General features: G+C 47.3%; 2 protein-coding genes across 14 annotated transcripts in view; one reads left to right on the top strand and one right to left on the bottom strand.

Moving 5' to 3' along the window:
- Window positions 1–1,256: 1,256 nt before the first annotated feature.
- Window positions 1,257–11,070, bottom strand: C6H21orf58 (chromosome 6 C21orf58 homolog). Of its 2 annotated transcripts, XM_065638055.1 has the most exons (9): window positions 11,002–11,070; window positions 10,158–10,229; window positions 9,862–9,919; window positions 7,900–7,967; window positions 7,204–7,347; window positions 6,657–6,771; window positions 5,123–5,262; window positions 3,386–3,558; window positions 1,257–2,261 (listed from the first exon to the last, which is right to left on the bottom strand). In XM_065638055.1, the coding sequence occupies exons 1-9, from the start codon at window positions 11,002–11,004 to the stop codon at window positions 2,246–2,248; spliced, it is 789 nt and encodes a 262-aa protein (XP_065494127.1). In that variant the 5' UTR covers window positions 11,005–11,070; the 3' UTR covers window positions 1,257–2,245. The 2 variants fall into 2 exon arrangements, with proteins under 2 accessions (XP_065494127.1, XP_065494128.1); XM_065638056.1 differs by lacking the exons at window positions 9,862–9,919; window positions 10,158–10,229; window positions 11,002–11,070 and adding an exon at window positions 8,071–8,107.
- A 4,600-nt stretch (window positions 11,071–15,670) lies between these two features.
- Window positions 15,671–19,390, top strand: part of PCNT (pericentrin) — an 87,135-nt gene continuing 83,415 nt past the window's right edge. For all 12 annotated transcript variants that reach the window (XM_065638343.1, XM_065638347.1, XM_065638344.1 and 9 more), the window contains exon 1: window positions 15,671–15,816. In XM_065638343.1, coding sequence (XP_065494415.1) covers window positions 15,769–15,816 — 48 coding nt within the window. In that variant the 5' untranslated portion in view covers window positions 15,671–15,768. The remainder of the gene's footprint in view (window positions 15,817–19,390) is intronic.

Below are 19,390 nucleotides of genomic sequence, written 5' to 3'. Positions count from 1 at the left end.
GGTGCCTCACCGTGGTCCCAACCTGCAGTACTGCACAAGGAAAGCACATGCAGGACAACAGGACCCATAAGCAGCCCCAGGCCCAAGCTTAAATGGGACTGCTGGCCTTAGGGAGGGCAGGGGTCCCAGGTGGGGCTGTTAAAGGTCGTTAGTGCCCACAGGCCCTGTCACTGTGTCCAAACGAGTCACCACTGAAGACCCTCTGTTGGGTTTCTCTGATCTTCTCAGCAGTGAATTTGCTCCACACCACCTGACTGACTCACACACACACAGCAAAAAAACAGAGCAGAGAGGGCAAAGAGCAAGGTGAGCTTTACGTAGCAAATAAATTATTCACGAATTGTTTTCAGAGCACAGACAGCACACTGTTAGCTTCCAGCAGTGACAGTTATTATTTGGAAATATGCACCCTTTGCATACTTGTCTGGTAGCCTTTACAGATTACTCCACCACCCTGCCTTACCAATTTGGTAGCAGCTCTTTAAGGCACATCAATTAATTCATGGACTCCTGTGGATACACAGCATACAATCATATAACTAAAACTGGTCTTGTGATGCCTCTTTTCTGCACAAACATCCTCAACCACGCTGCGTGTACCTGTCCTGAAGGCAGGAGGCACAGACATAGGGAAGCATCTGAGATGTTGGTGAGCAGCACTATCTGGGATGGTAAATGGGCCACAGCCTGAAAGTTGTTTCTTTTTTTTTTCCGAGATGATACACATCAGCTTCTGGCTGCCAAACCTATCTCTTTAGCGACTGACAATAGCTCTTGGCAAACCAGACTGAACTTTGCCTGTCGGGGATTATCTGCACCCAGTGCAACATCTCTTCTTCTTGGTAACCACTCCAAACAAAATTTAGGTCCCTGAGTTATCTTCATCAGATTCACTCGCAAACTGCACCAGGCAAAAACAATGTAAAGATGTTCTTCACTTTAAAAACAGGAGAAGGTGGGAAGACATTGAGAAAACGCTACTAACTAGTTGTTTATCTTTCTGTATTAAATACAACCAGGCTGCTGAGAGCATGAAAAAGCATCACTTGATTAAAAACTGGGCGAGCCTTCCGAGGAGTCCTGAACAAAAACAAGAACAGGATAACACACTCGGATTAAAGCCTGCCCTCTGAAAATTAGTGGGAAAAGTAAAGAGGGGTAAAGCGTTTGATTTGTGTTACTGAAGAAAAAGACATCAATATCCAATAACCTCAGGATTTTATTATTATTTTTAAATCAAGTCTAAACCCTGATTATATGAGTGAAAGGTTGAGTGATAGCGAAACAAATATGCATGATTCCAGTGTGCTTAAATCACCTTCCAATAGCTCTTTGAGAAGAAAACCTTGGGTGGCTTTGTAAATGTGAGATTAATGAGACACTGAGAGTCAGAGCCCTCCTGGGGCAGGACACGTGGACTGTGGGTAGCTGGGGTGGGCATTGCACCTCAGTGCTCAAAACCCACAACCGCGAGAGCAGATTTCTTTCTGTTCTTCTCCACTGAGAATCGTTTATCCAAAGAGTGCATAAAGCCAGCTCACACAGGCAGGGCAGAGTGCTGGTCTTCAGGAAAATCCAATGCCAGGATTTTGCTCTGCTACGCAGGTAATTTGCATTTGGATCATTCCTGCTTGTCCTCACTTCCCTGGTTAGGTAATTACTGTAGGACAAGTATATCTGTGAGGGAAGTAAAACCAGAAACACAGAGAGGAACACTTCATGCTGATGCGGTTTGGCGGCTAAACCCTCATTCATGCATCCTGGGTTAGTTTGCATCACCGTCCCCAGGAAGGCAGCCGGCCCCTTTGCAAGGGGCATTTCCTCAGTTTGCACATGAAGGGGACTCCCAGCCCTGGAGCTGGGCCATACTCATTTGCAAGGGCTCAGATAACACTGGTGTCAAGATTATTTCATGCCCAGGGGCTGCTGTGGGTTGCCAGGCCTGCAGGACACCTTGGGATGGGTTTTCTTGATTCTGTGAAGAGACAGCAAAAAAAAGTGGCAATTGCTTGTGGGCTTGGAAGATGACAGGAAACAACTAAACTAACAGAAACGGGTGAGCAGACCACAGGTGCGTGGTATGTCTGTTCTGAACATCTGCAGCCTTTCTCCCACACGCTTTTTGTACCAACAATGTGCAGTCATACAGGCGTTAGGCTGTCGATCAGACAGATTATTTAGGAGCTGTTCAAGTACAGGTTGAGCTCAGTAATGCGATGGTCCACTTGCAGAGGAACACGTACTGTCAGTATGTGGGCCACCTGCAGCAAGAAGAATAGGTTTATTGTGTTTAGTAATAGCAAAAGAACAGTGTAGACGTGTCGGATCTCATAATTCATGGTGGAAGGCAGCTAAAGAAGAGGAAGAAGACATCTTAAAAACCATGACAAAATCTTCTTTTCCTTATTTCTGCAAATAGCTAATTGCACCAATTCTGTAAGAAGCCAGGAGATCTTTACTGGTACAGATTACAAACCCATGTAAAAGTGAAAGGGGTAGAAATGTTTATCCTTTATAATCCCATTAGGTAAATAATCTGTTCAGGAACTCAAATCCCATGCTAAAGAGGGCCATAGGGATACCCCTGCCAGCAGGTTGCCCATGCCTGAGGATACAGCTGCCTCCATCCTGTCCTTCTGTTCATGAAGGCTTCGACAGGGCCACAGCACAGAAATAAAAGCTGTGTTCTGACAGATGCAACACTGAGTCCCCATGCTGAAGTCCACAGCCACCCCACCACACTCTAGCAATGTGCATTTCTTTATCAGCCTCAGTGTGTAAGAACTTTCTATGTAAAACACATGCAGCCCTTGTTTAGCAGGTGTCTGCTGGGTTCACAGGGAGATCCAAAACCCAGGGTGACAGCCACAGCAAAGCAGAGCCCTGCAGCATTGCAGGGTGTTTGCTCTGTGTGGCAGGGACACAGCTCGGTATCATAGAATCATTTCAGTTGGAAGACACCCTCAGGATCATCGAGTCCAAACATAACCTAACTCTAGCACTAAACCATGTCCCTAAGAACCTCATCTAAATGCCTTTTAAACCCCTCCAGGGATGGTGACTCCACCACTACCCAATGCCTAACAACCCCTTCCGGGAAGAATTTTTTCCCGATATCCAATCTAAACCTCCCACCCGTAGACCTTATCCGACCCTCACATTTATTCCACAGCAAGCAAGGGTTCATTACTCAACTTATAAGAGTGAGAGTACAAAATCATCATCACTTAACCTGCTTCAACCCCATTGTTGTGTTAAAGACAATATTCAGGACTGGCCCTAGCGAAGAACCAGGAAGGCATGGGATTGTCTGCTCTACCTTGCTACCCCACCTGCGCAGGAAGGAGAAGCTCCAAGTTTACAGCAGTGCTGCCTGTTTACTCACGTGGGCAGGGCAGGGAGCGCGCTGCCGGTCCCACCGTGTGCCGTGGATGTGGAGGGGAAGCCCGCGGGGGGCCCTGGGAGCAGCGCGGCGGGAGGGTAGTGATGGTGGTGGTGCACTGCAGACGGCCTGGGCCTCTCTGCTTTCAGAGCCGGGGCAGCAGCGAACGGCAGGTCCTTGTTGGAGGGAGACAAAAGGCGATTTGTGAAATCTGTGTCCCCACGGGAAGGGTGGCTGGCTGAGGGGCTGGGTTCCCGTTCAGCCACGTGTCTGGAGACGGGTTTTGTAGGCTCCAACATAGAAGGTCCAGCAAACACTCAGTGATTTCAGATTTCACCTGATATTCAGAGACACTCAGACCCCACTCCCCCCCGGTTTATCTCACTGATCTACATCAGGGAAATACACGGTGACAGATGGCCTGGGGAAGAAGGTGGGGACCAGGGGGGTGCACGCTCTTCCTCTGCCATCTTCCCTTAGACACGGGGTCCTCCACGGAAAGCTGCAGATGAGTCCGCTGGCTCCCCCAGCACCACCTGCCCCAGACATCTCCCCGCACCAGGGGAGAAAGAGTATTCAAAAGCTACAAAGTTTAAGGAAAATAGAAAAGGACTTCCGTGCAAGCCCCGGAAGGGCTCCTGTGGGGACATCAGTGCCCTGAAACGCCAGAGCTGGCAGATGCTGCGGGAGGCTTTCTGTCCAGAGCAGACATTTGGTGCCAACAGGTGCAAAAAACCCATCAGCTCCCTCCAGGCCGTGGGATGGGCTGTGGAGGGGGATTGCATTTCCTACCCTGCCTTAAACCCAGGGCTCGGGGCCTTTTGCGCGTGTGTTGCTTTTGCAGATAGCACATAGGAAAGGTGTGAGTGAGCTGGGCAAGGACCGCGGAAGCGTGGGAGTTACTTTCTCAGCACTCAACAACCCTAACATCCAAGAAAAAGAAATATTTCTTACAGCACAGGGAAAAGACATGGCTAGCTTGAAAATGGAGGGGTAGGCAAAGTACAGGGGAAGATTTTGCAACATCCCCTCCTCCCCAAAAATCACCTGTCCTTGCTTCTTAGGTAATAAATGCTACAGATTAAAGACTAGAAATACATTTTCCCAAAGCGCTTAAGAACACTAAGGAGCTATATCACCTTGTTAAAAATAGCTTAGGAATTTGGCATCTAAGGACATGTTTAAAATTATATACTTCTTATCAGGCACTAGATATGTGTTTGAAAAATCCCTATAGGGATCTACAAACCAAAATATCTTTAAGATCTGTCCTGTTAGAGCTCAGTAGCCACTGATTTTCAGTGAAACAGGAACTAGAGCAGTGGGGCTCCAAGTACGATCACAAAATCTGTGTTTCAGCTCTAGCCCATTTGAAACTGCCAGGTCAAATTTTACCAGTTACAGAATCTGTAACATAAATATTGCCCTGCTGTTTGCAGCAAGTGAACAGTCTGTTAGTGGTTCAACTCTACAGAACATACAATTTTCAGAGCTGGACTAAATCCAGTCTGCATGCGCAGAGGAGACCTTCATCCTCTGGGTCCTGTCACAGTGCTCATCATGGTAAAGAGGCAGACTGCACTCTGCTCTTTAATAGTCTTTTGGTGCGCTGGATCTGAAGACACAGCTGTTAAACGTCCCAGATTTTCTGCATGTTTTGTCCAGGCCCTGCACCCTCCCCAGGAGATCAACCATTGCCCCGTGTGAGCAAGGATGCCCTTCAGAGCGCAGGGTCGTTACCTGCTGTCCATGCTGAAGCAGGGGAGCGCTGGCTGCAGAAGACTGTGCGAAAGCCATGGGTGGCAGAGCCTTCAGCATCATGTTCTGCATGATGATCTGGTGCATCTGGGCATTCTGCATCAGCATCATCTCTACCATATCTGGGAAAAGGTCACCCCAAGGAAGAAAGTAAGAGCTTTATCAGCAACTGACAGGCAGCAGAGGCATCTCGGTAAGAAGTGCCCTCCAGCATACAGACTGGTCACTGCAACCATGACAAAGCAGCTGAATGCAACGCATGAAGAATATCAGCATTATTTGGCCAGGCAGTGTAAAATTAATCTCTATGGATGAGAGTGTTCATATCAGTTCTCCTGTTTCTCCTCCATTCTAGAAGAAAGGTGCCGTTGAGCATCTTCTGTCCATTAGTTTCCCTACAAGCCCACCCCCCTGGCTATGTGGACTGTCAGGCTGGAGAAGGGATGAGCACTAGAGCTCTCTTGCTTACACCAGCTTGGACTGGCTCCTTACAGTGCTCTCCATTGCTTCAGCTCAAGATCATTGCTGTCCATGTGAGAGGTTTCCTCAACTTTACGTGATATTGCAGTGCCACCTTGAGAGTCCACTGCACGTGCATCAAATCTACTTACCATCATCTCTCTGGGTCCTAATCACAAAGGACCTGTGCTATGGAACTAATTCACTTGTTGGGGGGGGAAGGAAGAAAAGAGAGGGGAAAAAAAAAAGAAGAAAAAAAAAATCAAGGCAACTCTCCTTTTTTTTTTTAAACTGGTCATACCGAGAGTAGTTTACATGTATCAGCTTCAGAAAAGTCATGCGTGAATTAGGACTATTCTGTTTATGAAAATAAACTGATTCAAAAATCCAGGCGCTTAGATGAGGAAAGAGCTGAGACACATTGCAGTTTCGTGACTGAGGATTCCTCTGTGGGATGAAGAAACCTTTGGCTGAAGTTTGAGCCAGGGAAGCCATCCAGGTTTTTGTTCATATATTATTTCACAGTAGCATCCACCTATGTTTAGAAACAAACTCTTTTTATTGGCATTGCACTATATTTGGAACAGCACTTTCAGCTGTTCTGTCTTGTTTCCAAACACAGGGCATAATAAAAGCCTATATTATTCCGAGGAGATTGAACTGCAGGTTAAGAGGGAACAAAAGAACAAAAACAAACTTTAGAAGACTGTTTGTTAATTTTTGAGTCACCTGTGCGCATGAGTCTGACCTCGTTAATATTACTCAGTGCCATGGGTTGAGCTGTTTTGCTTTCCTGAGCTTCTCTGGCAGCTTAACCTGGCTTTGCTGAGTTTATAGTCCCTTTTTCTTTAGTTTCGGCAACAAGGGTTTGTCTAAAAGCCTCTCAGGAACGGCATCTAGTCCATTTACAAAGTGCAATTCCCACCACTCCAGCAGCAGCCCCATGATGAAACAGCGCATCACTAACTGGCTTGGATGCTGTCCCATGCCCCCCTCCACCTGCTGTGGCATCTGGCCTGTCCTCTCCAGCCCGGCTGCCGAATGGAGGGTACGTTACCTTCCTTAATGCTCCCGGAGCGGGGGGCTGCAAACGGCTGGGCAGGGGGGATCTGTGTGATCAGGGGGGGCGGCTGAGGTAACTGCTGGATGATGGTGGCCGGTTGAGCCGGCAGCTGAAAAAGAAAAGGGAGAAGTCAGGGTTGGTTTTGGCCAGTTCCCTCGTCTTTGGGAGGGGACAGCAGTGGGTGTCATCTGCCTGGACTTCAGTAAGGCTTTGGACATTGTCTCCCATGAGATCCTCGTGGAGAAGCTGTTGAGGTCGTGGGCTGTATGAGCAGTGATGTGCATTGGAAATGGGCTGAATGGCGGGGCCAGAGCATGGGCAATCCTCCCACTCATCTTGCTACCTCGTTCCTATGGTAAACCTCTTAATTTTGTGCCTTATTTGTAAGATGATTTCCCTTAGATTGCCTCGGGCAGTGAGGGACTCCTACAACGGCAAGAGGCGTATCTTCCCTTTTGGTGGGATGAGTGTTTCTCCACCCGTGGTTGTTGTCTCAGACCAGCACAGCGCTAGCGGTGTTTCCAAGGAGAGAGGATCCTACCGTCTGCTGGATAATCCTTGGTGGCTCAGCCTGGGGAGCTGGAAAAGGTATCTGGAAGACGTGCGGGGACGCAGCCCTGTGGTTATGACCATGTCCTCCAGCGGGTGCAGGGGGCTGTGAAAGCTCTTCCAGAAGGTGCTGCTCCTGCAAAATCAAGTATCTTCTGAAAGAAAACCCGCTCATGAAGGGAAACACCCAGCCAGTGCCCACAAAAATATGAAGGAACTTTTTCTTCCCACGTATCTCGAAGCCATACAATTTTCAGCACAAGCAAAAAGGAATGTAAAACAAAAGACAAACTGCCAAAAGTTTGGGAAAACACTTCACTAAAGATTGGTACCCTCCATAAACTTGCAATAAGTAACAGTTACTATTATTCCTATTTTGGCAGCATTAAAAGTCCCTTCCTTGCAATTTGGCAGCGAGCTTATGATGCAGCAGCTCAGGACAAACAGGATCAAACCACCAACTTACTGCAGCAGGTGCGTCATTAGCTGTAGGGAGGGAGGTCACCCCCTGTTCTCCAACCCCTCTCCCTGGTCGGCTGGTTCAACCTCTATACCCCAAACCAGCAGAGGACTGAATCCTGCCCAGCCCAAAGACTAAAGGACAGAAAAGAACTGAATCCACATCACCAGTGGATGTGCAGGTAACCTGGCCATTCCTGTTGTTTCTGTCCCCAGAGAGGGCTCTTACCCGAAGCTCCTGCAGAAGATCTTTCCTTCTCCTCAGGGCGCTCTGGAGCATATCCTCACGTCTGTTCCCTGAAGGAGGAAAAGTCCATTATCTTCTCAAAGGATTGCAAAGACAGAGCTATCATAGCACCTGCATTATGGGATTTATTCTGGGAAAAGTGCTATAAGATACCTTGGCTTCTTTCACAAAAGGCTTTAGGTTACCTTTCTTGTCAAATCCACGAACAGATATTGACTTTACGCCACATGCAGACACAGCTGTTCAGCAGCTCTACAAAGGCAACCACCATCTCTGAAAATAAACTTTCCGGGTTGCTCTCTAATGCTGCCTTCTAACCTCCTGGCTTAGAAACTCATTTCAGCCTGAAATTTTCTAGATGCACTCTGTACATGCAGAGGATGATGGTGCAAAGTGTAAAAAAAGTTTGTTGTGACATACCAAAACAAGCTCAGTTTAGAATGTCAAATTTTCTGTTTCATTTTTGTTCTGAACCGGCTTAGTTTTCATTTCTTCCCACATACAGCTGATTTTGAACTCACTTGAAATGGAAATAAGAAATAACGTTTTTAGATACATCGAAGGCATCCCTGGCATGCTCTGAAAAGCATCACTTAGTATTTTGAAACTGTAAGTTGTTAAAGGGATTTTTATATTTTGGCCACAGCATTTGAAGTTTCTAACCATTTGTGCATCAGCTAAATGTATATGAGTCCAGAGTACAATCGGGAAATATTACTGATCTTCTACTGATAGCATTTAATAAAGAAATATATATATAATTATCGACACTGCGTGTGCCATGCAAATAAATGAATGCATCGCCCATAGCCTGCATAGATTCTGTGGGAGTCCTGTTGAAGGGAGCACACTACTTGTGCATGAAACATCACAGCAGTCTTTGAAAGGGTTTGATAAAGACGCAAGCTATTTTAAACTGCCTTATTTATCAAGTTTTAGCTGGTTCACTAGCTTTTATAGAGAATTGTCTAAACTTTGGAAGTTTCATAAGCATGCTGGGATTCTGACCTCTCTGCCCAAACCAAAGTCAGGATGTAATTGCACGTGCAATGGTTTCCTGGTAAAATAGTTTCCCAGCTCTTATCAACACAGTCCTCAAGAACAGCTCTTCCAGTATAATGATTTGTTTCGTAAGCTGAGTCATATTTTTTTACACTGGAAACCACATTCTGGTCTGCACAAGGCTGTGGTTGCCAGCTTCAACGTCGCAAAGCAGTATTAGCAGCGGAGTGTTCCTCGGGCCTGGATCCCGCAGAGACACACAGCCAAACTAACGCCCCCTTTTCAGGATCGCCAAAGCCAAGCACACAGCTGAACCGCAACAGGGGCTCGCTCCTAGGTATAGGAGCTGTGACAAAGAGGATTCACCAATAGTTTGCTCCAGCTAAACCAGCATCTGCAGCTGAGAGGCTGCAGAGGACACCTGGGCAGGAGGTCACTCTTATGTCAGTGCTGGGCTGGCTCATCATTTCCCTTTGACAAAAAACCAAACAAACCGTTGAAGGAATTCAGAAGATAAAAGGTATAGAGCTGCACAGTATAGCACGCCCAACCTCCTTGCATCAAGGCTGCTAAGATTCACTGGCTTGGTTAGGACCGAGACTAGCATATAGGCTGACATTACTGCACAAGCTTCACTGGAACGTGCATTTCTGCTACTTCCAATCCTTGGGGCTGCATACAGATTTAGAGACACAGGCTGAGCTGGGGCAGCACTAACTCGAGTTCGGAGTCTCCACAGACAACGTCCCTGTCACAGAAGCCAAGACAGAGCAAGTTCTGACTACCCAAATGCTCAGCCACTGAGCATGCAGAGGCCCCTTCTGGTTTTTAAGGGAGCAGATGTCATTATCTGGTGTCACCTGCTAAGGAACTCATGCCCAAGAACATCACTAAGCTCTTTCCATATCATGTCCATAATTAGAACAAAGGCTTCACTTTTACTTGCAGCTGGGAGAGGTGACTCCATCTTCTCCAGGTTCTTCTGTTCATTTTCTAGTCTCTGTTGGTAGAACCACAACAAGAACTGGTTACGAGTCGGGCAGCAAAGTTCACAATTTCCAGCCCTACCTCACAGGCATAGTCTGCCTCTGCTTGCATGAAGACAGACGTTCTCAATTGGCTGCAGATCCTCTTTGTATCTCAGTAGAAATATAGTTATTTTAAATACAATATTAATGCTTAAACACACGAGAGCAAAAAACAGAGCAAAGATGACCACTGCAGAGTTATTCCCTTACCTTTTCTAGGAGTTTGATTTTCAGTCGTGTCAGGTGATCCACCACTGAAGGATCTGTCATTGTAGCAGTCTCCTGGAAAAGCAGGCAGGCAAAAATAGGTTAAAAAGCTACGCAAAGGCAGATAGGTTTTCAGGGGTCATTTTTTCCCCTCCACAATCTTCAAAGAAGAATAATTCCATTAGAAAAAAAAAAAATACAAGATTGTGAGCAATTGAGGGAAGAAAAGCTTCAGTTTCCCTCCCAGGTAAAAATGAGTACAGATGCTCCCCACAATGTCGCAGATACAGCTTCTTCTGCTATTTCTCTTGACGCATTTTCATGCTGCAGGTTGTGATGGTCACAGCAGGGTAACTCGGGGTGAATATTTTTCTCTTCTTAATGGTTGCCAGCCTTTCCCTGGTGGTGGCACTGAGCCTGGCCCTCTGTGTTGTCAGTATCTTCTAAGTAGCTCAGAGTTTTGTGCCGGTAACCTGGTTGCTAAGTTTGTAGTGTCAACCCACAATATAAACAATTTAATCTCCAGGTGCAGAAGCTTATTTACATTTTGTAAAGCAAATGACCAGCACGTTAGTAGACAAGGGAAAAAAAAAAAGGAATGAAAGGCAATGGTTCTTTAACACAAGACTAATGCTAGTGGTCAGATTATAATCTTGCTGATTGATGGTATCTGATAGCAATATTTAGCCTACTGTAAGGGGCCCATACACTTTTGACATAGCCCTTCATATGAGTTTTCTTCACTAGACAGTGACACAAAACTCAAAAAATTAAGGAGCATAGTTGGAACTCATCCCTGGATGAGTAAAAGCGTAAAGAACCTGTGATATAACTTCCTTTTGCTTACCATCTCCCAAGCAACCTGCAGGGTATCTCCCTCTCCCAGCAAAGACCTTCCAGGGCAATGTTCATCAGTGACATCCATAAAACCAACACCATGGCATGAGAAAGGAGCCAAGTAACAGGTACTTATTCACACTATCGTATTTTAAGCTTGGTTCTGCTCCTCAGAGAGCAAAGTTCCAACCCTTCCTTACTTGAAGGCCATAGCAAAGCCACAGCTGGAGCAGCTGATAGATGCTTGCGGGGAGCTGTGTGGGAGCAGCACAGCTCACCTCCTCCAGCTGTGACCCACGGAGCATGTGTGTGCAGTCCGTCCTTAAAATACACCGGCTCACAGTCACTGGAGAGGTTACAGAAACTGAGACGTGGGGATCCCAAAAATAGCAGTGCCGTGTCGGAGCTGGGGCTCAGCTTTCCTCAGCGGGGCTCGTTTGTGAATGCCACGAGTGACACGGCAGAACAGAAAGTCCTCTCACCTGCCAGCAGTTTTCCTGAGAAACAGCTCTGTGTGTGTTTTTGTAAACCAAACAGGTTTTTCTCCGGTTATCTCTAACATCTTTGATCCGTTCATCCTTTGGGCAGCTGCAACAACCTTTGACAAGGAGTTTCCTAGTCATCTTAAACTTCAGTGTAGACCTAGTTATGTAAGCAAACTACATAAGTATAGTTTACTTAAGCGTTAGGCAGAAAAAACATTACATTTAGACTGTTTTAAATCTAGATTCCTGAAAAATTATTGGAAATCTTCTCCTTTGCTATGCAAAATGTATATAACTGTTCTCCATGCACTTTTTCCATACCATTTGCAACTTAACATTCTGTATCTTATTCCCATTCAGGCGCCTCTTTTCTAAGCAAGAGAATCTATTTAATTCATCCTCAAACAACAGATTTTCCTTACTCATTGATCTCATAACTCGTTTGGGAAGGTATAACCCAAGCGTCCTCATACCCACCTCTTGGCGTCCCCTATCGGCCGCTCTCAGATGCTGCATCAGCTGCGCATTTCATCACCCCATGTCTGTCTGTCTGTCTGTACAGTCTCATCTTCATCCCTATTGCTTCTCTCTGTACCTTTCCAGTTCATAAACCCTTTTGTGACGGGGTGACCGGGGTTGTGGGCAGCGTTTGGGCAGTGACGTAGCAAAGAAAGCTTTGTTGGCATCTCCAGATGGGCATCTCCATCAATGAGTTTAATGCCGCCTAGAAGTTAAATTTCTAGAGCCTTCATCGAAATATGAATAGGGGGTTACAAGAAAGGCTGACAAAAAGAACCAAGTATAAGTATTCCCTTAAAAATACAGCACTAGTGTTAGGCAACCGAGTTGACTATAGAGGAAAGGGAGAGAAACCTCTGCCTGATGTGACAGATATCCCAGAGGAAATCCAATACTAGCTAAAAAAATGCTTTCCAGCAAATCTGCTAAGGGATGCTTCTTTTCCTACACTCATGGACACTGGTCACAGTGTGATCTCTACTCAAGTGACATCTTACAACCTGCTAATTAATGACTCACCAGGAATGTGCCAGCTGGATCCAAGAGGGTCTTGCTGAAAGAGATCTATAATTGCATTGAAGCACAAACTGGGGCTCGCACATGAACGTGGTGATGGAACAGCACAAAACCAGACACATTTAATTCTGCAAAGGATTAGAAGGAATTTTACGTGCACCTCACAGGAGATAATTTTTCTGCTCTATTTAGCAGTGCTGAAGTCAGAATTTGAATACTGTGCCTAATTTTATACATGGTGGTTTAAGAGGGAAAGAAAATGAAGAAAAAAAACTTTAAAAAGATACATTTACAAAACATAAGTTCTGAGGAAGACTTGGAAGAACTGATTTTGTTTAGTTATTAAGCAGATGGTGAGAAGAGGACAGATGAAAAATCTTTCAATAAGTGAAAAGATACAATCAAGAACAGGGTGGGCTTTTACTGTCTGAAAAGACAGGGCAAGAAGCATTTGACTTAGTGATGGAGCAGAAAACATGATAAAAATGAGAAAAAATAGTAAGATAAATGATGGAGCTGCTATCTAAGAAAAAACTTGCACAGTTGTTTAAAAACCATAAAGAAAAACAACTGTACTTAACATTGTAAGACAATTAGACTAGTCCTCAGATACACAAATGGATTAGATAACCTGGTGAGTTCCGTGTCAGTACGACATTTCTGTGATGTCTTTTAATTGATTTTGGTAGTTTGAGCTCTCAGTTTTAATTATTATGATTTCTAAAACACAATATAAAAAGAACCAAACAAACTGACACACCTGGAAATATCCAGAGACAATGAACTTTCACTCTCTACTCCCATAGGAAGGAGACTTTATAGTTTCAGTCTTAAAAGAGTGTTTTAATTTATTAAAAGAGAGTTAAAAGAATAAAATAAGAAACACACACAAACCACCAGCAGAGAAGTACATACATTTTCCTTCCAATAAATTGTCTGCTTCTGCCAATTGTAATGTTGCAACTTAACAGTCAAGAGCTCTTGTTAGGCTGTTTGGTGGTTACAGGTATTGTAAAAATGTCCTGGCTGTATTTGAAGCTAAACATAAGAATAACACATTCTACAATTAGAGTTATTTCATGACACTGTCATATAACAGTGTGCAATGTAGTTTTTTCCTGTTATTTCTGAAAACAGTGATCCCAGTTTGAACCAAATGATGATTGTCTTCTTGCTGATGATTAAGTATGCTATACTAATCGTATACTATACTTATGATTATTGTCTTCTTATACAACAATGGCAAACCACTGGTCTCTGCAAATGCTGCTCATTTATTTGCAAACACGTCAGAGCTGCACCCCAAGTTCTCAGTAAGGTTTTGTTACCAGCCTGATCTTAGTGTGGCAGTATCGGTGCTACTGCTAATTTAGTTGAGGTATAAACGACCTCTACTGATTTCATGGTGATGTCAGGTAGGATTTGCCTTGGCAAACTTCTTGGTTCTCAGCTTTCCAGTTTCCTTTTGCCTCTCAGAGGGTGCAAATTACACAAGTTTTTGCATAAGAAATTTCGTAATTCAGACTTTAACTCTTGGCATTGAGTGGGTATGAACTCAGAATCCTGGCTATGGGGTCAGAGGATGTGGCAGTTCTACTAGGAAAAACAAATAAACAAAAAACCTCCAAGGACTGACAAAGCAGGGGGTGACCAGAATTAGCCCCAGGAGTCTGTCCTCACTATCAGGTCTGACTATCAGTTTGCTCACTGAAACTTCCGCCCTTCCTTAGAAGAGCAAAATTGGTTGGGAAGAAAAGAAAAGCCAATGCATGCTGTCGCTTGCTAATCTCTGTAGAATTTAAACCTTAACCTCTGCCTCGGGTCTGGACACAAACAGAATTTCTGGTGGGTAAAGCCTTTGCCAACCCTGCCGTGCTCCTGGCATCCTCAGCTGTCCCTGTGGAGCTCTGAGCACACGCTGCTCCAGGCCTTTTGTTGTTTATGCTGCAATATTTATGTAGAGATAATGCAGGAGGCCAGGAGATTGGTACAAAATAATTCATTCTGTGAACATCTCCGCGTTTCTTCCCGTGTACATTTTGGATGGTGGTGGGAAAGCCAGATGGCACAGGTGCAATGGGCAGGAGCAGCTGGGTCCGGCTCACGTCCTGGCCCATGCAACGGCTGAATCTGGGGCAAAAGTACAAAGAAGAGCCCAGTTTAAGGACCAAATGCACAGAAAAGTCCAGGGATAGAAGAGACATTGTTAGATCATGAGGATGCTTGTGTTGTTGTATTTTCTTAGAGCCAGCGCATTGCGAGATGTTACCTCTGAGCTGACTTGATTAAAGTGTTTTCCAGTGTGATTTGATGACGCCAAGAGACCAAGAAGCCGTCAGTTGGTAAGGTTAATGATGCTCAAGATTAAGAAAAGCGCAGGTTATCGCTGCCTTGTGAAAACAAGGCGGTGAGACACTGTAAAACCCACACGCAAAGCACACCCAAAAGGCCGACTAGGTGTGCAGTAAAGGGCAAGACTCATTTTATAACCAAGCCAGGTGGTCACCCCGCTGCGCCAACACCTCCCTCTGTCTCCAGAGGGACGCGGGACCCGGCCAGCGGCGGAGGGGCAGGAACGGTAGATAGAAGGGCACGGCTCCCACAAGCGGCCCCTCTTCGCGGAGGGCCGGCCTCGACCCGGGGCACCGCCGCGGCTCCGGGACAGGCGGAGGAGCGCAGGAGCCCGGCCCGCTGTCCCTGCCCACCCGGCCCGCCCGCAGCGCCGCCCGGAGCGCCGCCCGGCAACGGCCCGGACCGCTTTCCCGCGGCAGCCGCCCCTCTTCTCCCATTGGCTGCCTCCCCCCCGGGGCGGGGCCGTGGCTGGCGGCCCATTTGAAACTGGCCATCCAGCGCAGCCGGGGAGGCGGGCGCTGAGCTCTCCCATTGGTGGCTGCTGAAGAGAGGCGGGCACTAGCGCCAGTAGGGGCTTGCCCTCGTCTATCCCAGGAGTCAGTTAGGGAAAGTGGGTGGGGCTAGAGTAACGGCTGCTCTCGGCATTGGCTGGCGAGACTCCTGGTATGGTGATCCTCGCCAATTACGGGAGAGCTTCCTCCCTTCCCGAGGAGGGTGGCCTAGCCCCTGCTCTCTTATTGGCCAGCGCTGCGCGCCGCCGCTTCGCGGTTGGCGGTGGAGCCGCAGAGGGCGGGGCGAAGGCGCAGGGGCGGCCATGACCGAAACTTCGGTGCCCCCTCGGGTGTGACAGTTGGGGCGGGGGTCGGGCCCGGCTGCCGCCTCCGGGACCCCGGCTCCCCCGCCACATGGACGAGGAGGAGCGGAGGCGGAAACTGGAGGCCGGCAGGGCCAAGGTGAGGCGGGGGGGCCCGGCTTGAGGGGCCCACGGCAGTCCCGGCCTGGCCCTCGGCTCCCTGCAGTGCCCCCCGCCGGGCCTGGCGGGGGTTTGGCTCCTGGAGCCGCCCGCGGTGTCGCCTCTGCCCGCCCCGGGTCTCTCCCCGGCGGCGGGGGCGCCGGCGGGTTTCCCCTCGTTGCGTGGCGGGGTCGGTGCTGCCCGGGAGTGCGGGCGGCGGAGCTGTCCGGAGGTGAGGGGTGTCCGGAGGTGAGGGGTGTCCGGAGGTGAGGGGTGGCCGTCTGCCTGGGCAGCGGAGCTCTGCCAGAAATAACCGTGCTGAGCGGCGTGTCCTGAAGGCAGGTTGCCGGGGAGGTTTCCTGGATGACTGCAGAGGTGCATAAACGTTATCTTCAGTAAGCAAGGAGCTGCTTAAATTAGTGCGTGTATCTTCCCTCGGGTTCCATTTTTGTTTCTTTTTGTTTATCCCCGTTTTTTCCTTGGGTTCATTATGGAAATGCTATATTTCTAGCTGAGAAATCCCCCAGAACAGGTGGTGTGTGTTTTACTATTGCCATGATGAGCCCTTTGGCCTCGCACCTGCAGGTGGGTTATTGGAGAGCTGGGCCGGGTTGGCTCGTTCCCGGCCATGCTGTTAGTGAACGCTTTGCACGCTCTGAGCAGTTCCATGTCTTCAGGGAGGTGTGGCTTGGTGGGACCGTGCAGGGAGCTTGTATGATGCGACTGATGTATGAAAGTGATGTTCTCGTAGTAATTAATGGCAGCCAAGAGGGCCAACCGTGTCCTGGGTGCATCCAGCACAGCATTGCCAGCCGCTCGAAAGAGGTGATTGTCGTGCTCTACTCTGCACCGGTGCGGCCTCACCTGGAGCACTGTCTGCAGTTCTGGGCACAACAGTATAAAAAAAGATATAAAGCTGCTGAAGAGTGTCTGGAGGAGGCTACAAAGTTGGTGAAGGGTTTGGAGACAAAGCCGTATGAGGAGCGGCTGAAGTCACTTGATTTGTTCAGCTTGGAGGAGAGGAGACTGAGAGGAGACCTCATCGTGGTTACAGCTTCATCACAAGGGGAGCAGGAGTGGCAGGTGCCAAACTCTTCTCTTTAGCAACCAACAACAGAACCCGAGGGAATGTCAGGAAGGTTTAGGTTGGACATGAGGAAAAGGTTCTTCACCCAGAGGGTGCTGGACACTGGAACAGGCTCCCCAGGGAGGTGTCACGGCCCCAAGCCTGACAGTGCTCAAGAAGAGACTGGACAACGTCCTCAGACACACAGTGTGACCTGTGGGGTTGTCCTGTGCAGGGACAGGAGTTGGACTCGATGATCCTTGTGGGTCCCTTCCAACTCAGGACATTCTATGATTCTGTGAATGTCTGCAACTATGTGATTAGCAATTGGGATGCGTTAACCCTTTTAGCTAAAAAAAATCTGCTTTGTTTTGGCAATGATGTTCAAGAAGCTAGTTAGAAATGTTTGATTACTTTTCTTTTAAATCCGTGTTTCTGCTAGTTTTTGAGCTGTTATTGTCATATTTCCCTTCTGAGAATCTATGGCTGAATAAGGCTTGCCAGGCTGCAGCTCTTCACTGTTCTCACCATCCCAGTAGGACTGGAATGGGGGACTGGAGCTGGAAGGCAATAGCTGAGGCTGCAGAGGGCTTTGGGAGGTTTGGATAGATCCAATCTTTCCATGATGTGCTACAGCCTTTTCAGGTCTGACATCACTCCTGGTGTTTCTGTGCCAGGGGGGCTTTAGATTGGATATTGGGAAAAAATTCTTCATGGAAAGGGTTGTCAGGCATTGGAACAGGCTGCCCAGGGAAGTGGTGGAGTCACCATCCCTGGAGGGGTTTAAAAGGCATTTAGACGAGGTTCTTAGGGACATGGTTTAGTGCCCAAGTTAGGTTCTGGTTGGGCTCAATGGTCCTGAGGGTCTCTTCCAACTGAAATGATTTTATGATTCTTCCACAGGTGTAGGTTCATGGCCTGTTCTGCAGGGGACTGCTCTGGAAATGTGGCCAGCGCGGTCGGAGGTGGCTCGGAGCTGTGCTGTCTGCCTCAGACCTGCTCAGCAGTCCCCTGTGTTTCTGTTTTGGCTCTCTCCTCCCAGTGCTGTGCAGGAGGCAATTAAAGAGCCTTGCTGGGAGGAGTTGTGGCCGGAGCTGCTCTGAAGCAGTTTGCTGGTGGGCAGCACGGCTCCTCTGTCCCTGGCCTGTCCCACCCAGATGCTGCCGTGGTTGCCACACTCCCCACTCAGCAGCTCCTTGAGATGTGCTGTGTGGACGCAATCCCCAGTTGGAGAACAATTGTGTGATTAGTTTTTGGATTAATATAGAGAGAGGAAACTTGGAGAACAGGAGTTCTTTGGGCTGAAAAGTTACGTTAGCTGTTGCAAGACTTAGGGTAGCATTTCTTTTGTAACCCTTCTCTAAGTGCCATTTCTGTTTCTAGTTGGAAAAATGGAGTCAACTTGCCTTGAATAGGTTATTAATTCACACCTGTTGTACAGCTGTTGTTTGCCACTGAAAAAAAAGTAGGTATTTATATTGCGTTTCAAATTATGTGTGCAGAGCCACTGCTGCGTTTATTTTTTTTAACTATGTGCTAAATATCTCTCATCTTACCATTTAAAAAAAATTGTTAGCAGCCCCATCACTGTTGCTATTGTGTGGTATCACATGTCTGAGAGGAAAGGGTTTAGAAAGGCAGAGGTAGATGTAGTGCTTCCTCTGCTTATTAAAATGTCACAGAGATCCATTACTTCGCTAGCAGATTGTGGGCACAGACAGATGAATGAAAACAATATGCATTGGGACTTACTAAACACAAAGATAGTATGTTTGGCTTTGGAAGGCAAACACGTGAGCTGCAGATTCCTTACTGTGCTCACACCCAATTTCTGGCATGTATGGCTGTGTGCTTGATATTTTTTTTTTTTTTTTGTATCTTTACTGATATACCTGGAGTTGTAGAGCTGACTTATGGAACAGATGCATATTGGGCTAATTACTGTGATAAACACACCTTTGGTCTCACTCAGTATAGTCCTTTCTGTGTTCTTAAGTCCATAGTGGTCTGTGGTTGTGCTGCTGAGCGGATGGGCTGCAGGACTGGAACTTGCTTCAGAAACTTCTCTGGATAGCTTGTGTTTTTTAATGCTTTTATCTAATAGAGCAGTAGGGAAATGTGTGTCCTTTTTTTTTTTTTAATTTTTTAATTTTCTTTGTGCTGCCCTCCCTGTGAATACAAATGCAATTTTGAAAGGGAAAGATGGCCGCGAGCAGGTACAGTATTTCCTTCCTGTGGTGCGGACCTACAGCAGCGCAAGGTGATCCCATCTTGACCGATCCAGAAGTGTTCAGTGTCCCTCCACATCAGTTTCCTGACTCATCTCACTGCATCGCTTCGAGGGTGCTCCCAGGCGACAGGAGTGCCAGGCTGGCTCCATCCTGCAGGCCTCTGTTGTAGCAACCTGACTTGTGGCAACCTGTGTGGTTGTGCCAGCTGCAGGCTGATAATGACTGAATTTGGAGGTCTGAACTGCTCTGGGGTTTTTGGCTTACGCCCCGCTACTCCT

This window comes from Caloenas nicobarica, chromosome 6, assembly GCF_036013445.1.
Source record: "Caloenas nicobarica isolate bCalNic1 chromosome 6, bCalNic1.hap1, whole genome shotgun sequence".
NCBI classification, from domain to species: Eukaryota; Metazoa; Chordata; class Aves; order Columbiformes; family Columbidae; genus Caloenas; species Caloenas nicobarica.
Note: the sequence above shows the minus strand (reverse complement) of the source record. Positions and strands in the feature narration are given on the sequence as shown.

Bases quoted from the DNA above. Each gene is read 5' to 3' on its own strand.
- C6H21orf58 (XM_065638055.1), bottom strand. The intron at 9,920-10,157 runs GTAAGGGAATAA...TTCTACCAACAG, and splicing joins AAATCAAACTCCTAGAAAAG to AGACTAGAAAATGAACAGAA. The intron at 3,559-5,122 runs GTAACGACCCTG...CCCTCCAACAAG, and splicing joins TGCTTCAGCATGGACAGCAG to GACCTGCCGTTCGCTGCTGC.